The sequence below is a fragment of the Lathamus discolor genome, chromosome 6 (assembly GCF_037157495.1).
Source record: "Lathamus discolor isolate bLatDis1 chromosome 6, bLatDis1.hap1, whole genome shotgun sequence".
NCBI lineage: Eukaryota > Metazoa > Chordata > Aves > Psittaciformes > Psittacidae > Lathamus > Lathamus discolor.
This window is the reverse complement of record NC_088889.1, coordinates 69,240,568-69,257,174: the sequence shown is the minus strand read 5'-3', so window position 1 is coordinate 69,257,174 and position 16,607 is coordinate 69,240,568. Positions and strand designations below refer to the sequence as shown.

Sequence of the window (16,607 nt, the reverse complement as noted above, 5' to 3'; positions counted from 1 at the left end):
GGACAGCTGAGGAGTGATGAAAAGCTTTAGAATGATAAACCAGTGTTCCTAGAGAAGTCATCAAGTGAACTCTCAGAATGAATTTGCATGGAAAGCCAGTTCAGTTTTGCAAGAAATGGAGGAAGAAGCTTTTCCCATTCAGTCATGGAGGATACTTTGAGGACTCATTTTTTGAGGAGTGACTGTAATAAACTTAATTCCTACTGTGTGGAATTAAATATGTGATCTTGTTGCACATACTTGAATAGCACAGTGGATCCTTTTCTTTTAGCCTCTTTTGCCACAATCGCAAAATAGGCTTGTTGCTTTAATTCGCGTGACTTTGAGAGCTGTATTCTTGACACCAAATGAAAACTGAGATTTTCAAAGAATACATGAACTAATTTATGAATCAGAAATACCACACAAGATTGTAGGAAAATGTTAACATGTAATTGTATAGAAAGTATAAATTGAGCTTGGAGGCAACACTGGATGCACATTTTCTTCCAGTAGGAAACAGCTACTGAAGCTGCTGTGCCAGCTGAACACCCTGAAACTGTTCTGTCAAGGTGTTCATTTTTCTGGGCAGTTGGTAGTATAGAAATGTGTGTTCCAGTTTTTACCAGCTCATATATACATATGCAAACATGGAGCTAGGTATTAGGATGTTTAGATTTGCTTCATTTAATCTGTCTATATTTCCATGGGTCAGAGGAAGAGGGGTAGGATGCTTGTCAAATACAGCTGTCAAGTAACCCCTTCAATCTTCTCATTTTCTCCTTCACTGGAAAAGTAGTCTTTTTATGACTAACTTCCTGGCTGCTGTAACACAATTTACAGCTAATATCTCTCTTCAGAGTCTCATTATCAGTTATGCTGCTTGTTTCTTCCTTTCCTTTGTTTTACCCACTGGCAAAGTGAGTGCCACTGGGGCTTTCATATGGAGTTGATATTCTTTCTGCCTCAGAATACAGATAACGGTGATGACCTGTGCCTTTGCAGATGAACATGCTAATGAGACTGCAAGAAGCAGCCAACTACTCGAGTCCTCAGAGTTACGATAGTGACTCTAACAGCAACAGCCATCACGATGACATCCTTGATTCATCTCTGGAGTCGACGCTGTGATTTTCCTCAGATGGAAAGAGGTGGTTCCCATTATCGCTCTCCCACTTAGCAAGAGTCCTGCTCACAGACTCATGAAAAGAACACATTCCTGGGCTGGGATCTCAGTATTAGAGCTGCAAGAACAAGACACTTGGAATCAGTCTTGAACCTGGGTGCAGGCAACCCAAGCAACCTTTGTATTCTTTTTCTTTTGAGAACTGTGCACTAATTACTTTGTTTTCTTCTGTTTAGTTGCTGTAAGCTCTCATGCCTAAGATACTGAAGATGTTAAAAGTAATCATCAGTAGTAAAAGTTGAAGGGGCGGGAGGGGGAACTTCACAGCTATGAAGCAACTTTGTGCCATGTACTGTCCGGAAGGAGAGGGGAGAGGAAATATTTGCCTGTGCTTCTTCTGACCAAACACATTTAGGTGAGGGCTGGACTTTTACCAATCAGCTTTGCAGATTAAACTCAGCTTCATAGAGTTCTGGTGCTATAACAATATCACTTGCCTTGGTAATAACACTCAATAAAGGCAAAGCTGCAAAACAGGGAAGTTTGAATAAATATGGAAAAAGAGAAAAGAAAAAAAAAGGAAAAGAAGCACTGCTCTCCTTGCCAGTTTGAGACCTTGGCTCTCTTTCATTGTGTGTTTATAAAGATATATATATATATAGGAATATATAAAAATATATATACAGTCTGAACAAATCAGGTTTTTTCCAGCACCATGTAACAGTCAGTCCAACCACAAGTGACAGATCAGGTAGCCCTTTGCTAGTTAAGGCCTGATTCTCTTCCACTTACATCCACGTAACCAACTCAGTTGACTTCAGTGGCATTGGCAGTCCTGGGGTAAAGTTGGACTTGATGATCTTAAAAGTCTTTTCCAACCTAGTTGATTCTATGATTCTATTACACTGATGTATTCACACTGAGGTGAGGGAGTTTCCCTCCTCCGTGGAAGTCAGTGCAAAAGATCCATGCCCCATGAAGTCATACAGCTCTGAAGGACCTTTGGTGACCCCTGTACACAGAGGTGAGCTACACCTCTGGAAACTGATTGATCGGACTCTCAGTTGCGAATTCTTGCCATGAAATGTTACAGCTGTTTAATAAAAACTTGAGGTTTTGTTCAGAGATTTCATTACAATCAGCACAAACATATATATGGGTTAGTTAAAACTCAGCTCTGTAACAGTTCCAGTGCTACTCTGGTAAAAACATTTGTGATTTTTCTTTTAAATTAAAAACTATGATAGGACTTCAGCAGTATTCAGGTCTGGAAACCACGGAGGGAAGGTACTTTTAAATTCAGCTGGGCCATGCTTTGAGGTTTGGCAGAGCCGTGAACCTGGTTTTCTTTCTCCTCTCTGAACGCACACAACTACACTATCGGTGTTCAGGCTGGTACTTCTGTTTTGGGAACAAGAACACCTCCCAAAGAATTGCACTTTCCTTTTGATGGCAGCAAAAGCTTACACCACCATCACCACAGCATCAGCTGTACCTCAGCAAAAATACCACTCCTCAGTATGGGTTTGTACGAGCCTTTCCAGCTATCTTTTGGTGCTGATTTTTAAAGCAATGCCTTATTTTGTACTAATTGTGTTTGATTAAATTAGTGCTGTCTATGACGGGGTTTTATTTAAAGAAACAGGGCTAAAGTCATCTCTTGGAATATCATAAGTTGCTGTGAATATTGTTTGTAAGAGATTCTAGAATTTGTTTAAATGTGACAAAAAAAGAAGGAAATGAGAAAATGTTTCAGGTTCATATCAATCTGCAGCTGATAAATCACTGAAGAGCTGTTTTATCCATGCGGGGGGCGGGGGGAAGCTTTTCAATTGTAATAAATGCTGTCACTAATAAATTACAGGAATATGCTGGTTTTTCGATGTACAGAAAGAAAACTTACTACAAACACTTTTTTAAGAGCTTGTGGGTTTTAAGTAACAGACAAGTTCATGCTTCTGTGACTCAGCTTGAGAGGATCGTTTTATTATACCTCATGACTTACTGTAACATAACTGTACTTTGTCTTACTGAGCTGGTCTTGAATCTGCTCCTGTTACAACTTTTAAGTGCTGATGACTTTTTTTGTTTTTAAAGAAAAATATTTTAAAAGAAAAATTTAAATATTTTGATGATGGGGGTGGGGGAAGAGCTTGGTGTTGTTACTGTTTTAACTTTACGAACTCTTATTTCGTTATTTCACTGAATGAAATACCAAGGCTTACTCAGTCAATGTTTCTAATCCAGTTCTTGGTACTGTAAAAATGGGATAAATCTGTATGGAATCACATAGCATGCTGATGATGAGTTCGAGAGAGGTGAATTTTTCCAGTAGTCTTGACAATTCTGCTTCCCAGCACTGACTTTACCTGCTACTACTGTGAATTTCAGTACCTAATCCCCCAACTGAATCCATGCAGATAGAGTGTGTGCCTGTTAAAAAAAAAAAAATCCAGTTGCAGGGCTAGGGCTTTAAATGGACTTGATATCCCAGAAAGCGGCTCAGTTAACCTCTAACCGGGTGCTGTAAGACATGTTTAAAATGATGTTTTATTTGTGGGAAACGGGGTATTTTTGGTTTTCTCATTTTTAATCCTGTGCTTAAGCTCAGGAAGGAATTTCTGTTCTTATTTTTTATTGACACTAGCTTGGATTACAGCGAGAGGCAGTTTGGAGTAGGCTAGTCATTCTAAACGTCACAATATTCAATGTCTCTTCTGAAACTTCAGGAAGCAGGGTTACCTGTTGTGCGCACGTCTTAGTTTTTATCAAGCCTCTTCATAGATTCAAGTCTTTCTTTAAGTGACTTTGTTCCTGTTTAAGGCTTTTTCAAAACACTTCCTTATATTTTTGCCTTTTTGTTTCTTACGAAGTTGGCTTGTGTAAAAAAAAAAAAAAATCATCAAGGAAGAAATGCAAAATTCTATGCAACATTCGTGTTGAGTTATAAATTGAAAGTAGAAAACCATTTTCTTCAGAACTGCCAAGAATAATACAGGCCATAAATGAGATGTGGTTTATTTGGGGAAGGGGAGGGAGGGGGGTTGGTTAGCCTTTTTGTACATTTTGGAAGATGCAAACTGCTATTTCATTGTTGATGCTTAACTTCGGTATTATGTGTATGAAATCTTGTCTAAATGTGGCAATTTGCTTTCAAGGAAAAAAAAAACTGCAAAAAGAAAGCAAAAAAAAAAATCTTTGTTGCTATTCAATGGAAGGTTGCTGTTTTGATCTAGTCATTTCCAGTGGAACAGTTTATGAAATATGTTCTATAAGATGTACATTTTTTCATTGTAACATAGAAATGTAAATATTTGATTAAAAGTGCTGCATTTTGATGAATTTTTTCTAGCCATTTTTAAAGAGAAAAAACTAGGAATTGAGTATTTTGTGTATGTTTATGATGTTTTCCATTTGCTCTTCTCCCTATTTAATTTTCAGTTCTCATTTAGGATTGGAATTTGTGAATGGTCTGTTTGAGATCATGCTTCCCCTTTCTTACCCTCCCCGTTTCTCCCCCTTCCCCACCCCCTGTGTCATGGAGAATAAAGCTGATGATTGTACCAGTCTTAAATTATTCATGATTCAATAAATTTGATGCTTATTTATTCAGATTTGTGGCTTCCCCGAACTCTTAATCAGCATTTTCTGGGTTTTTATTTGAAGATTGTAAGGTTCACTTTGCTGTATTGGCTTCCCATAAGTACTTGTGAAAAGATGCCAACAGCCCTTACCCACATCCAGGAGGAAATTTAGCGGAGGGACTACACCACTGCAATTTTCTTGCCCATAGCTAATGTTTGCACACATCAAGATCTGCTCAAGACAAGACTGGTCTGTCCATTTAGAGTGTCTCAGCATAACGCTCAAAGTCAAACAGTACGTGGCCATCAGGATGTATCCTGATACCAGCTGGTTCTAGCTTCTTCAAGACAAGTCGCTGCAGGTCACAGGGACTGCAGGTGCAGTGTGTGTCAGGCCTAGTCTGAACATACTTTTGCAGAATGACCTTTACAGAATCCCAGACTGGTTTGGGTTGGAAGGGAGCTTAAAGCTCATCCAGTTCCAACCCCCTGCCATGGGTAGGGACATTTTCCACTAGAACAGGTTGCTCCAAGCCATGTCCAGCCTGTCCTTGAACACTACCAGGGATGGGAGCTTCTCGCAGTACTTAATTTGGTGACCCTGGGCAGATCAGACTTGTCACTTAGAATAAAGCCATGACATATTTTCATTTGCAGAAAAAAAAAAAACATGACAAAATTTTCCTGGTAACTTTGCAAAAGCAGAGTATTTGTTGGCATCACGCGGATCTCCAAGAAGAGGTCTAGTGTAAGTATGAGAACATCTACAAGTCTTCACTTGCTCTGGTAGGCCTTTCAAACTTTTCATTCTCGTCTTTAGGGAGCTGATTCGAAGGAAACTTACGGGCATTAAGCAATTCTGTTTACAGGCTCATTGAATGGTTTTGCATCAGAAGGGACCTTCAAGGCTTATCTCGCCTAACGCCCGTGCAACTAGTCTAACATCTTCAGCTGGATCAGGTTGCTCTGAGCCCTCTCCAGCCTGGCCTTGAATGTTTGATATACGGTAATAAATGCACATTGCTCAGTAGGAAAAGTAGGGATCTATTATCCTTTCTTTCAAATAAAGAATCTTAAAATAAAAGTACTGTCTTCAGAAAGGATAAATCCAGACCCCTCTGCATTTTAAACATAATGAATAATTCCTAACAGTAGTAGTGGGGTGGGTTTTTTTTTTTTTCCTATTTCAATTTACTATTTATATTTCTGCTTTTGTTTGCTTTGGGTTTTTTAACAGTTCCTTGTAGTTATGTGTCCTCTGCTTACTGATATAAACTATTAATTGTAAGACAGATCCACCTGTATCAAAGTTTTGAGAGATTCTATGTAAATTGATGATCTGCACTCAGTTGAACCTGAAAATAGTCTTCTTTCAACAATGCAGCAGTGCAAACTGTACCTCAGATGGGCTTCGTCTGCCCCTCCGCAACAGTTTGCCAGAGGCAAATAGTTTTGAACATGTTCACAGATTTGTCTGTGTTGTGTAAACTTCCTTTGATTCACAGGGTCGTGTGTTTTAGAAATGGCCCGGGAAGATGCTCCAGCCCTGATCTTGGACAATGTTTGAATCAGTGCTGGACTGGCACCAAAATGCTTAATATCTCCCAGGAAGTCTTCTTCCCTTTCTTCTTTCTGGCTGCCCTGTCCGTTCCCCATGTTCTTCTGTGTGTTTGCATCATCTTGTCTTTACCTTTATTACCCTGCTTTTCTGTTTCCAGCATCCTATTTTATTCTTATTTTGTATCCTTCCTGGATCCACCTCATCGTTTCTAAGAGCCGTTGAATCAGTGCTGACTTCCTTTCTGCAACAGAAAGGGGAATTCCCTGGAGTCACTTATGAACTCAGGCACAGCCTGTGACATGTACTTCCACCCTTCGCTTTCTGCTGACCTTTTCCACTGGTATCTTGAAGAAGTTACTTCAGGAACCAGAGAGGAAATGCCTCCTGACACCCTTAAAGCTCCCATTGTCTCTTCTGCACTTCCTGTGCACAGTCTCATTTTACCAGTTTATTAACATTAACAATTCTGATATTAATCTCTATGTTAGGTGTAATAACTGAGTGCTTATGGTATGGAACCACGTACTCATCATTAGTTTCTAGCTTTTAATGTGGACAGTCAGTCTGATTCTCTCTGCTCTACGGTGTACAGCCGTAAAGAAGACTTTCGTGGGTTAGAACTGAGCGCAGCAACTGAGGACAGCTCTCATTTCTACCATTGGCAGAGGGACTGACTGTTGGCAAATCCTTCCCCATCAACATCTCCATTTGCTTAGCCACATAGAGAAATCCATGTTCTTCTTTCCTTTCTTGATCATAGAATCATACAGTAGGAGGGACCTTTAAAGATGGCCCAGTCCAGCCCCTTTGCGATGAGCAGGGACATCTTCAACTAGACCAGGTTGCTCAGATACACAAATACTTCCGATTTTCTCAGTTGCGGGAGACACAAGGAGACTGAGTTAGTTACAAGGGACGGAGACCACGCTCTGGCTAAGCATCTGTAATTCCTCCTCCTGCTCCTATATGATGTTCACCTGTGCAGGGCTGGGCAATTAGGAGGTGTGAATGACCTTAACATGAGATGGGATCTACAGGCAGTTGGGAAGAGGTTATGCTTCCAGTGAGATCTTGTAGTAATCCTGCCTCAAAGACCACTGTACATCAAGGAGTTGGTGATCCACATCACAGTTAACTTGAGTAAGCCCAGGCCTGTGCTGTGCCCTGTGCTGCAAGAGCATCCTTGCCTTCAGAATGGTGTTTTGCTGCACGGATCTTTTGTCCCTAAGACAATGGACAATGGACAATGCAAACCTCATGAGGTTCAATGGGGCCAAGTGGAGGGTCATAAATGTGGGTTGGGGCAACCCCCGCTATCAATACAGACTGGAGAAAAGCAGTTGAGAGTAGCCCTGAGAAGGACCTGGGGATACTGGTGGGTGAAAGACTGGGTCTGAGCAGGCAATGTGTGCTTGTGGCCCAGAAGGACGTTCATATATCAGGCTGCATCCAAAGGAGTGTAGCCAGCAGGTCAGGAGAGCTGATTCTGCCCTTCTCTGCTCTGGTGAGATCCTCCCTGCAGTCCTGCATCCAGCTCTGCAGTCCTCAGGGCAGGAAAGGCATGGACCTGTTGAAGAGGGTCCAGAGGAGGGCCACAGAAATGATCAGAGGGATGGAGCACCTCTGCTATGAGGAAAGGCTGAGAGAGTTGGGGTTGTTCAACCTGGAGAAGCAAAGGCTCCAGGGAGACCTTATTGTGGCCTTTCAGTTCTTAAAAGAAAGAGACATTCAAGGCCAGGCTGGATGTGGTTCTGAGCAACCTGATCTAGTTTGAGATGTCCCTGCTCATTGCAGAGGGGTTGGACTGCATGAGCTTTGAAGGTCCCTTACAACCCAATCTATTCTATGATTCTATGATAAACTCAGCCAGCCCATACTAACAAAGGAGCCTGAAGGCATCTCCTGCTGAGTACCAGGGATTAAGCCTGGTCCTTACCCTCATCTAACCATACAGCCAGACATTCTCATGAGTACATCCTTTCTGTTTGACAGCAGAAATGTTGCATACAGTTGTTTTTTTGTATGTGGATTGGAGGCCCCTTCGATGCTGCACCACTTGAGACTCCCACCATCTAAGGGTACATAAAATTATCTCTGTTATTCTCATCTTACAGTGTTTGCTCTAATAAATAGCACTTTGATACCTTACTGAGTCCAAGTGCCTTTCTTACAAGGATCATAATGAACCAGCACCACCCAGTGCAAAACAGATGTTAGGACACCAAGCCCAAAACCAGTGAAGGAAGAACAACCTCATAAGCTTGGGTTTGGGTGAGCTGCTAAACCCCATCCACAGCAGTAACTCTGGCAATGTCATTCCACCATTTTCGGCTTCCTGCCCTCTGCCCAGCCCTCTTACCATCAGCTAAATCAATCTATTTCTGCACAGCAGTGCCATCAGGTTTCCTGAAGGCATTGAGGACTTGCTTCAGAGAATCATAGAATCACCTAGGTTGGAAATGACCTTCAAGATCATCAAGCCCAACCGTTCCCCAGCACTGCCAAGGCCACCACTAAACCATGCCACTGACGGCCTTGTCTGCACAGTTTGTGAACACCTCCAGGGACAGTGACTCCACCACTGCCCTGGGCAGCCTGTTCCAATGCCTGAACACCCTTTGGGGAAGAAACTGTTCCTAATCTCCAGACTAAACTTCCCCAGGCACAGCTTAAGGCCATTTCCTCTTGTCCTGTCACTTGTCCCTTTAGAGAACAAATCAAGAAAACAGAGAAGGTTTCTGCTCTTCAAAGTGATCACATCAGGCTCAGCTATGTGCCAGTGCAGGTGTGTGGATCAGGGAGAAGAGGCAACACAATCAGGAGGAAGACTGCCTTGTTCCTCTTGACAACAGTAGATTCCATAGCTGTTGTGTCAAACTCTTCCTGAAACTTTCCAGGCAAAGATCTTTAAATACCATCAGCGGTTTTTAGACCTGAATTTGAGCGTCTCTGAAGAAGTCTCTTGGATTGAAACAACAGGATTAGAGCTGGGTCACTAGAGGACAGAGCCACAGACTTGCTGGAGCACATCCAGAGAAGGGCAGTGGAGCTGGTGAAGGGTCTGGAGCACAAGTGTGATGTGGAACGGCTGAGGGAACTGGGGGGGAGTTTAGTCTGGAGAAGAGAAGGCTCAGGGGGGACCTTACTGCTCTCTACAACTACCTGAAAGGAGCATGGAGCCAGGAGGTGACTGGTCTATGCTCCCAAGGAACAAGGAAATAGGAAACTTCCTCAAGTGCACCAGGGGAGGTTTAGACTGGGTATAGGAACAATTGCTTCCCTGAGAGGGTGTTCAGGCATTGGAACAGGCTGCCCAGGGCAGTGGTGGGGTCATTGTCCCTGACAGTGTTCACAAACTGTGTAGACAAAGCCCTCGGTGCCATGGTTTAGTGGTGGCCTTGGCAGTGCTGGGGGAACGGTTGGATTTGAGGATCTTAAAGGTCTTTTCTAACCTGGCTGGTTCTGTGATTCGGTGAAGTCTGGTTTTCCTTAGGGTGGCGGTTTAGCACTGGTGGGGGTTTAGCGCTTCATGAGCCTCACTGATTGCTTCTGGGAACTACGGCCTTGCATCTTGGGCGGTATTTCTTTACGGTGCTCTTCACTTTCAAAATTCCCTGGAGGGCATGTGTTCTTCAAAAGAGGCAATTTATTTTTTTCTCCTCTTTTTGGCTCAACTGTGGTGTTCTCAAGCTCTGTGGTACCAAAACTGAGGGTGGCTGGAGAGGACTTTCTGTTAGGAAAGATTATTTCATATAGATGGGATAAACATTCTTTCCTGCATATGGTATTAACATCTGGGGCTTATTAGATGATTTCCACACCTATGGATAAGTGTTTTTTCCATGGGCATATGGCAGTATTAGCACAGCACTCCTGGTATGGGACTGTGCAGGAAGATGCCTGCTTTGTCTGCCCCAGTTTTGGCACAGGTGAAAACACTTCCAGCTCTCCCAGTTGTGTGGGACACTGGTTGAGCAGCCTTTGAGCCAAGGAGGGGACCAGAGGGGATGGGGTTGCCATATAGCAGGTAACAACACCACAGGCTCCCTGAGAAAGGGATTTTTCTTCTTCCGCTCTCCAAAAGCTTCTCTTCCATGCTGGGGAAGATCAGAGTTCCAGGAGGCACAGATGTTGAACCAGCTGGTTTCTTAAGGGGTAAAATAACTGAGGATTTCCTGCCTTGAGCTCACTGTTAAAGTTAAATCCCCTTCTCTGCCTTCCCCAGTGTCAGATATTTCCAACCTGGCTGTGAGAAGGAAGAAGGTTGGCCCAGGTGTGTCCAGCTACTTACCTGGAAAGTAACTAAACACTTGAAACAGTCTTCAGAGGGATGCTCAATGCCCTATGCCTAGCTATATTTAGGAGGTTTTTGGACAGTGCCCTTTAGTTACATGTTTTTTATAACATCCTTTAAGTTGTGGTCAGGCATTTGGACTAGGTGATTGTTACAGGTCCCTTCCAACTGAAATGCTCTGTTTCATGCCTTTCCTCATGGCTGTGGTAGCATAGTGAAGTGGTGCAAATGGACAACTGTGTTCAGGTTATGTTTGCTGCATTGATTTCTTTTGGTTTGGTGTGTTGAGTGCTGGGCATTAGTCTACGGAGCAGAAAACAAGTGAACTTTTAATGAAATTTCTTTTAGCAGAACCCTACCTGTATGCAAGGCAGAAAGCATGGACATTTCTGCAGTGTGTATTTGTATCTAAAAACAAATGCAGGTAGTTATGGATTTGCTTTGTGTTGTACAAGTGATCTTTGACTGGAATTGAGGCTCAAGAGCTGTCTTAAGTTTATTTTTTTCTGTTCTGTTTCTCTGCCCCCTAAGAATATTTAATGACGTGCTCCCAGTCTGCAAACTGTAGTATCTTAGCAAGGTGAAGAATATTCTAATGACACACACCTAGTCTACCAACTGCAGCATCTAAGCAGGGTGATGCAGGCCAAATGTCCACACTCTGACCACTCTGGACAATAATTGGAAGGAAGGAAGAGAGTCAGAAAGGCTTTAGAGGGGAGCGCAGGACAGCATCAGCAGAAATTAAGTTGCATTTAAATGCAAGGAGGGAGAAGCTGTATTGATTTTAGCAGTAGAAAATCTATACTTGGGTCAAGTTTCTTCCTAGTTAAAAGGCAGATAGATGTTCTTGTAAGGTTATTTAATTTGAAGCTGATAGATTTTTATTGAATCACTATACTGTTGATAAAAGGTAGTTGTCTTTTCCTTCCCTGTTTGGCCCCAGACAACCTACAATAACCTGTAAACCAGAAGCAAGTATTATTGAATGATCAAATTTAGAAATCTACTTTTTGTTTTTATTTGACAATCATTCACTTTATTATATATTTAAAGTCTGTACATGGTAAAATACAAAATAAAAGCATTTCTTTATAAGTTACACAATCAAACAGCTACATTTGTCTGTAGTTTAGCTGTCAGAGAAGCCTTGTTGAGCCACTGTTATATTCATTCACAATAACCTTGGTATAAAACATCCATACAGAGTAAGTGTACAAAATAGTGTACAGTTCATATAAGCTGTGCAAAGACAGCAAAGTTCAGTCAAAAATCGAAGAGGCATATCCACTTTTCCCCATCCACACCATGGATTTGCAGAAGCAAAGTGGAAAATAAGCAAAAGCCTGGGGGGGAGGAAAAGGTGGGTGAGACAGTGCTTGGGATGTAATATCAATGTATAAATTACAATGAAAAACATATAAATAGGTAAGGCTTCCATTATACAAGGCACGCTTGCAGTATACCTTAGAAGTTATTACAGGGGTTTTAATGGGTCTGTTGCACAAGTATATTGGGGGTAAGAAGGGAAGCAGTGTTTGATTTGTGTCCCCCAGTGTTTACTTTGAGGAGAGGGTTGCTACATCAGACCAGTCTCTGGGGCTTGGAAATCTTAGTAGTAGTTGGAAATTCCCTTGAAAGGCAGTAAAAATGGCCACAACATCTATATTGTATTTTTTGTTGTTTCTTATCTGTGGGGAGCAGGGAGTTTCCTTCCCAAAAGGCTACACTTTCCTCCCTGCCATGAAGCAAGGAGCTGCTGATGCCTTTTTTTGGGAGAAGGGTTATTGAGCGTATGTTGATTATAAAGCAGAGAGTGTTATGAAAATGGTAGCAGATGCTATGAATATGATAACCTCCACATGGGGCAAAGAGTAAGGAATACCCATAAGTAGGAAAGTCTTGCAGCTATATGATAAAGAACCTGCACTGGTGAAGCATGTGGACGTTTGGGTGGGACATCACCTCTTCAATTTATAGCACTTGTTTTTATTCAAATCTTTGCAATGTCCCCATGTGATGTTTAGGGGCAAGCACGTGATTTAAGAGACTGTTATCTCCTCTTCTTCCACTTCACCTTCATCATCCTCTTCCTCTGAGTCTGAGAAGTCTGAAGGTTTGCTGGGGCTGCTAGAATGGGATGGAGAAGGAGACATCTGGGAGTTCAGTCTGTCCCTCAAGTGTAGATGTTCTGGGCACTGGTGGTAGTTTAAGGGATGCTGGGGGCTGGATGGGCACACAGGGGGAACTTCTTCCTCCTCTTCCTCCTCTCCTGAACATTTCTTGCCTACATCACTGAGGTCTGGGTGAGGGTTGAACTTGGTAGGTAGGGTCTGTTCTCTGCAGCCACCAGAAGAGAGGAGCTCTCTTTCTTTGGAGTTCCTCCACTTCATCCTCCTGTTCTGGAACCAGATCTTCACCTGGGGGATGAAGCGACACAGGAATGAAACAGTTCAGCGAAACAGGATCCGAAAAAGACCTTTGGTTGCCCCCTCAATACTGTGCTCATGCCCATACTGAAGCTAGCAGGAATGACAGATCGGGACCCTAGGAGATTGGTCAGGGCAGGGTGGGTAATAATATTGTGGTCTGCCCTGTCCTAATCAGCCAGCTGGGAATTTTGCAGCTCTTTCGGCTCTGTTGACGCTCATGTTGACGCAACTTCCTTTGTGCTTTCTCCTGGTCATGGACAGTTCTCCCTGCTCCCATCCCCTTCTCCCAGGATGATCCCCTGGGTGTGGAATCCAGCTACCCACTTAGTACCCCACTCACCTGTGAGTCCTTGAGGCCCAGCTTGGCTGCCAGCTTCTTCCTGTCGGGTTTGCTGATGTACTTCTGCTTCTGGAACATCTTCTCCAGCGCCTTGCGCTGCACGTCGGAGAAGACAGCTCGACGTAGCATGCCCCGGCGGGGTTTGCCACGGGCAGCCAGCGGCCAGGAGAAGGTGCCAGGGATGGGGACCACGGTGGAGGCAGCTGCTGAAGGTGGGGGACACACAGCACTGAGCAGAGCAAGACCAGCCTCCCACTGCCACCTCCCTGCCCTTTGGGTAGACACCCATCAACCTGGGGCTGTGAAAAGGAGTTTTAGTCTTAACTAAGCACCCCCTTTCAGCCAGTGATTGCTGGGATTAGATTTATCAACTCAAATGTGTAAAATGGATCAATAGTGGCTGGTTTTGTTGAGAGATTCAAAGGTCTCTGGCCTGAAAAGGCAAAGAGAGGCGTACCAGCTAAGATAGAGGTATAATAAAACAGCTTTCCCTCCTGCTCAGAAGCATTGGATTTTTTTTTTCAGGCCCTTTTATTTCAGATGCTTTATTATGCTCGAGATGAAAATGAGGACTTTTCTGATTCCAAACAAAACCGCTCCTCTTCAGATGCAGTTTTGATCAATCAGTATTCATCTTTTTATATTAATCTCTTCTCCCTTCCTCCCTTCCCCCCTCCCCAAAGTTGGAGATTGAATCCGAAGACATGAAAAGTAACAGCTAATTAGCACATTGCCTGGTTCCCAATGGCATTGGTATGATAAAAAGGGCAGAGTTTCGCCTTAAAAAAAAAAGGGGGGGGGGGGGGGGAGAACCTCCCCAAGAGAAACAGAGACGCTAATGAAGCGTGAATGGTAATTGTGTAGTAATGAACTAACAGAAAAAGACTGAGGACAAGCAGCTAACGCCATATATTATTGGAACAAAAGAGATTTACACTTTCAAACTAAACACAACGGCATGCCAGGCTCCTCGGGAGAATACTGATGGCACAATCGTCTCTTTCCTCAAATCATTTTCATTAAATGGACATGAAAAGCTATTTATAAAGCTCAAGTTGTTTTTGTTAGGCTATTCACATGCTGGAGAAAGGAAGCAAATTCCATTATCCGGAGGATGAATGGAAGAGCTTGGGTTATTTTTTTTTTCCCTCTCCGTGTTTTCTTTTTTAAATTAACTGCTTTTTTGTGTAATTAGATTTTATTTTAATTATTCTATCGGCATCATAACACTTCAGCACTGTAAGAACCGCACACACCCCCGCCCACCCAGCCGTAGCTTGCTTTCTCTCGGGTACCTTGCCGTTTGAACACGGCGGACGGGCTGAGGGAGAAGCGATGAAGTGAGGTAAAGGAGGGGAGGGCTAGCCCGCGGTGAAGGCGGAGGAGAGAAGCCTAACCGTGAGCTCCATGCCCCTGTAACCGCCACCAGCCCGGCGGGGCACAAAGGGTTTGGGCTGGTTCTAGGGAGGGACAGGGCGGGGAGCGGCTGACGGGGAGCGGGGAGTGCAACCCCGCCCTCCCCCCCCCCTTCTGCCATCCCTCCGCCGCCGCGGAGCCGGGGCCCTGGCTCTGCGCGAGTGCGGAGCGCAGCAGGGAGCTGACCGATCCCTCGTGGTGCTGAAAGCGGCGGCGCGTCCCCGGGAGGAAGAGCAAGCGGCGGAGCCTCCTCGCCTCGGGACCGTAACAGTCCCGGTTGATTTGCCGGTCAGCGGGCGGAGCGGGCAGGGGAATGTCAAGCAGTCACTGCTTGTGCTAAATCGGGCATCAAATTGGCGCGACTGACGGGTGAATGTTGTACTCCTTCCAACCTCCGACTAGCGCGTAACCCGGGGCGGAACACGGGCTGATGGAGAAACACCACCGAGCTGTGCCCGGGAGGGGAGAAGATGGGTCCGCCCTTTCAAAGAGAGACTTTTAAAGACCTACCTGGGAAATAGGAAGATCGGATAAAGGGCTGGAAGGATCCTTCAAAGTACGGGAAGGAAAAAGTCTTTGGAGGGACGCTCTGAAGCAACGCAGGAGAAGTTTCTAGTAAATAAAAGAAAGGCAATTAAGCAGAGGGTTACCACCGGCTGGAGTGGGTACGGCTGGGGTTGTCACTTGGTCTGGGGACGGTTGCAAGGGGTGATTTTCAGTCCCCCAAAATAAAGAGCCAGACTGAGCCCTGGGGAAAGCAGTGCTTTTGCGGCGATGGTTTTGCCAGCAAAGAGGCACCCGTGCGGACAGAGTCGGTCTTGAGCCCTGTTGACACCCCCGGCGTCTGCCCCCCACCCTCCCGCTCCTCTCGTCCGACCCATCGGCCGCCTGTCAGCGCTGCCCCTAGCTCTTAAATACCGGCGCTGCAGAGGGGTTATGCTGGGCTCTCCCTTTCCTTCCTACCCTTGTCTTCCTGCTCTCCAGCAGGCAGTGGGTTCCGCGGAGCCTTGGGGATGGGGATGGGGGAGGGGAGGGGGACGGTCCGGGAACCTCTTACCGGTGCGGGGAGCGGAGGAGAGGATGGCGTTGACTCCAAACTTGAGGAAAGTGGAGTCGCTGCTGGAAGTCTGTGGCGAACAGATCCTCCTGGAGCCGGCGGCTGGGCTGGTGAGCTCCGGCGTGCCCGAGTCCGTCCTGGCCGCCGCGGCGGGGGGGGACATGCTGGCAGAGGCGCCAGTCCTGGTGGGCGGGTAGCTGGTGGGTCTGCTGATCCGGATCAAATCTTCTACCAGGAAGCTGGAATGGCTGGAAAAAGCGGACTGCAGCGACTGCGGCAGGGTGAGGGTCGGGGTCGGCCGGAGGAGGCTGGGATATACGGCCGGTGGGGCGATGAGGCTAGGGAACATCATCGCCGGGACCGTCCTCGGAGCAGGGCCGGGGCCGCTCCCCTGTTTGTTTATTTGTCTGTCTGTCTGTCTACTTTTTGTTTTCTGCTTTGAAACCTCGTTTAGTAAAGATCCTGCTACAGCGAGCCTGTCGGGGTTCTCTCTGCCCCTTCCTCCTGGACGGTGGGTTTTATACTGGTCAGCCCCGCTGGGGCTCTTTCAAAAGTGACAGCCCCAACAATGGGGTTCAACAAAGTTCTCCACTTGAGCTTCATTCAGGGTGAGCTCCGGGCTTCTCCATTGGTCCGGGGCTGCAATTTATGATTGGATTAGACTTCATAAGCAACCGGGGCACAATGGCCCCGCCACAAAGAAAGTGTAGTCATCAATTTTGCATATTGACCGCCTCTTTGGAATACAGCGCTCCAAAGGCTCCCAGCAGGGTTTTGTTCAGAGGCAACACACACAGGCTAATTAAATGCCTATTTAA

The 16,607-nt window shown here is 45.0% G+C and overlaps 2 protein-coding genes across 4 annotated transcripts in view; one reads left to right on the top strand and one right to left on the bottom strand.

Annotated features, from left to right (window-relative positions):
• Positions 1–4,719, top strand: part of NAV2 (neuron navigator 2) — a 223,542-nt gene extending 218,823 nt beyond the window's left edge. For all 3 annotated transcript variants that reach the window (XM_065683421.1, XM_065683423.1, XM_065683422.1), the window contains one exon: positions 985–4,719. In XM_065683421.1, coding sequence (XP_065539493.1) covers positions 985–1,110 — 126 coding nt within the window. In that variant the 3' untranslated portion in view covers positions 1,111–4,719. The remainder of the gene's footprint in view (positions 1–984) is intronic.
• A 6,916-nt stretch (positions 4,720–11,635) lies between these two features.
• Positions 11,636–16,317, bottom strand: DBX1 (developing brain homeobox 1). The gene is made up of 4 exons (XM_065686080.1): positions 15,790–16,317; positions 15,243–15,344; positions 13,317–13,522; positions 11,636–12,964 (listed from the first exon to the last, which is right to left on the bottom strand). Exons 1-4 carry the CDS (start codon positions 16,139–16,141, stop codon positions 12,587–12,589), a joined length of 1,038 nt encoding a protein of 345 aa, XP_065542152.1. The 5' UTR covers positions 16,142–16,317; the 3' UTR covers positions 11,636–12,586.
• Positions 16,318–16,607: the final 290 nt, after the last annotated feature.

Excerpts from the sequence above, each read along its gene's own strand:
- DBX1 (XM_065686080.1), bottom strand. The coding sequence starts at position 16,141 with ATGATGTTCCCTAGCCTCATCGCCCCACCGGCCGTATATCCCAGCCTC. Across the intron at positions 15,345-15,789 it reads CTCCTCCGCTCCCCGCACCG|AAACTTCTCCTGCGTTGCTT; the intron begins GTAAGAGGTTCC and ends TTTATTTACTAG. Across the intron at positions 13,523-15,242 it reads CCGATCTTCCTATTTCCCAG|CAGCTGCCTCCACCGTGGTC; the intron begins GTAGGTCTTTAA and ends CCCCACCTTCAG.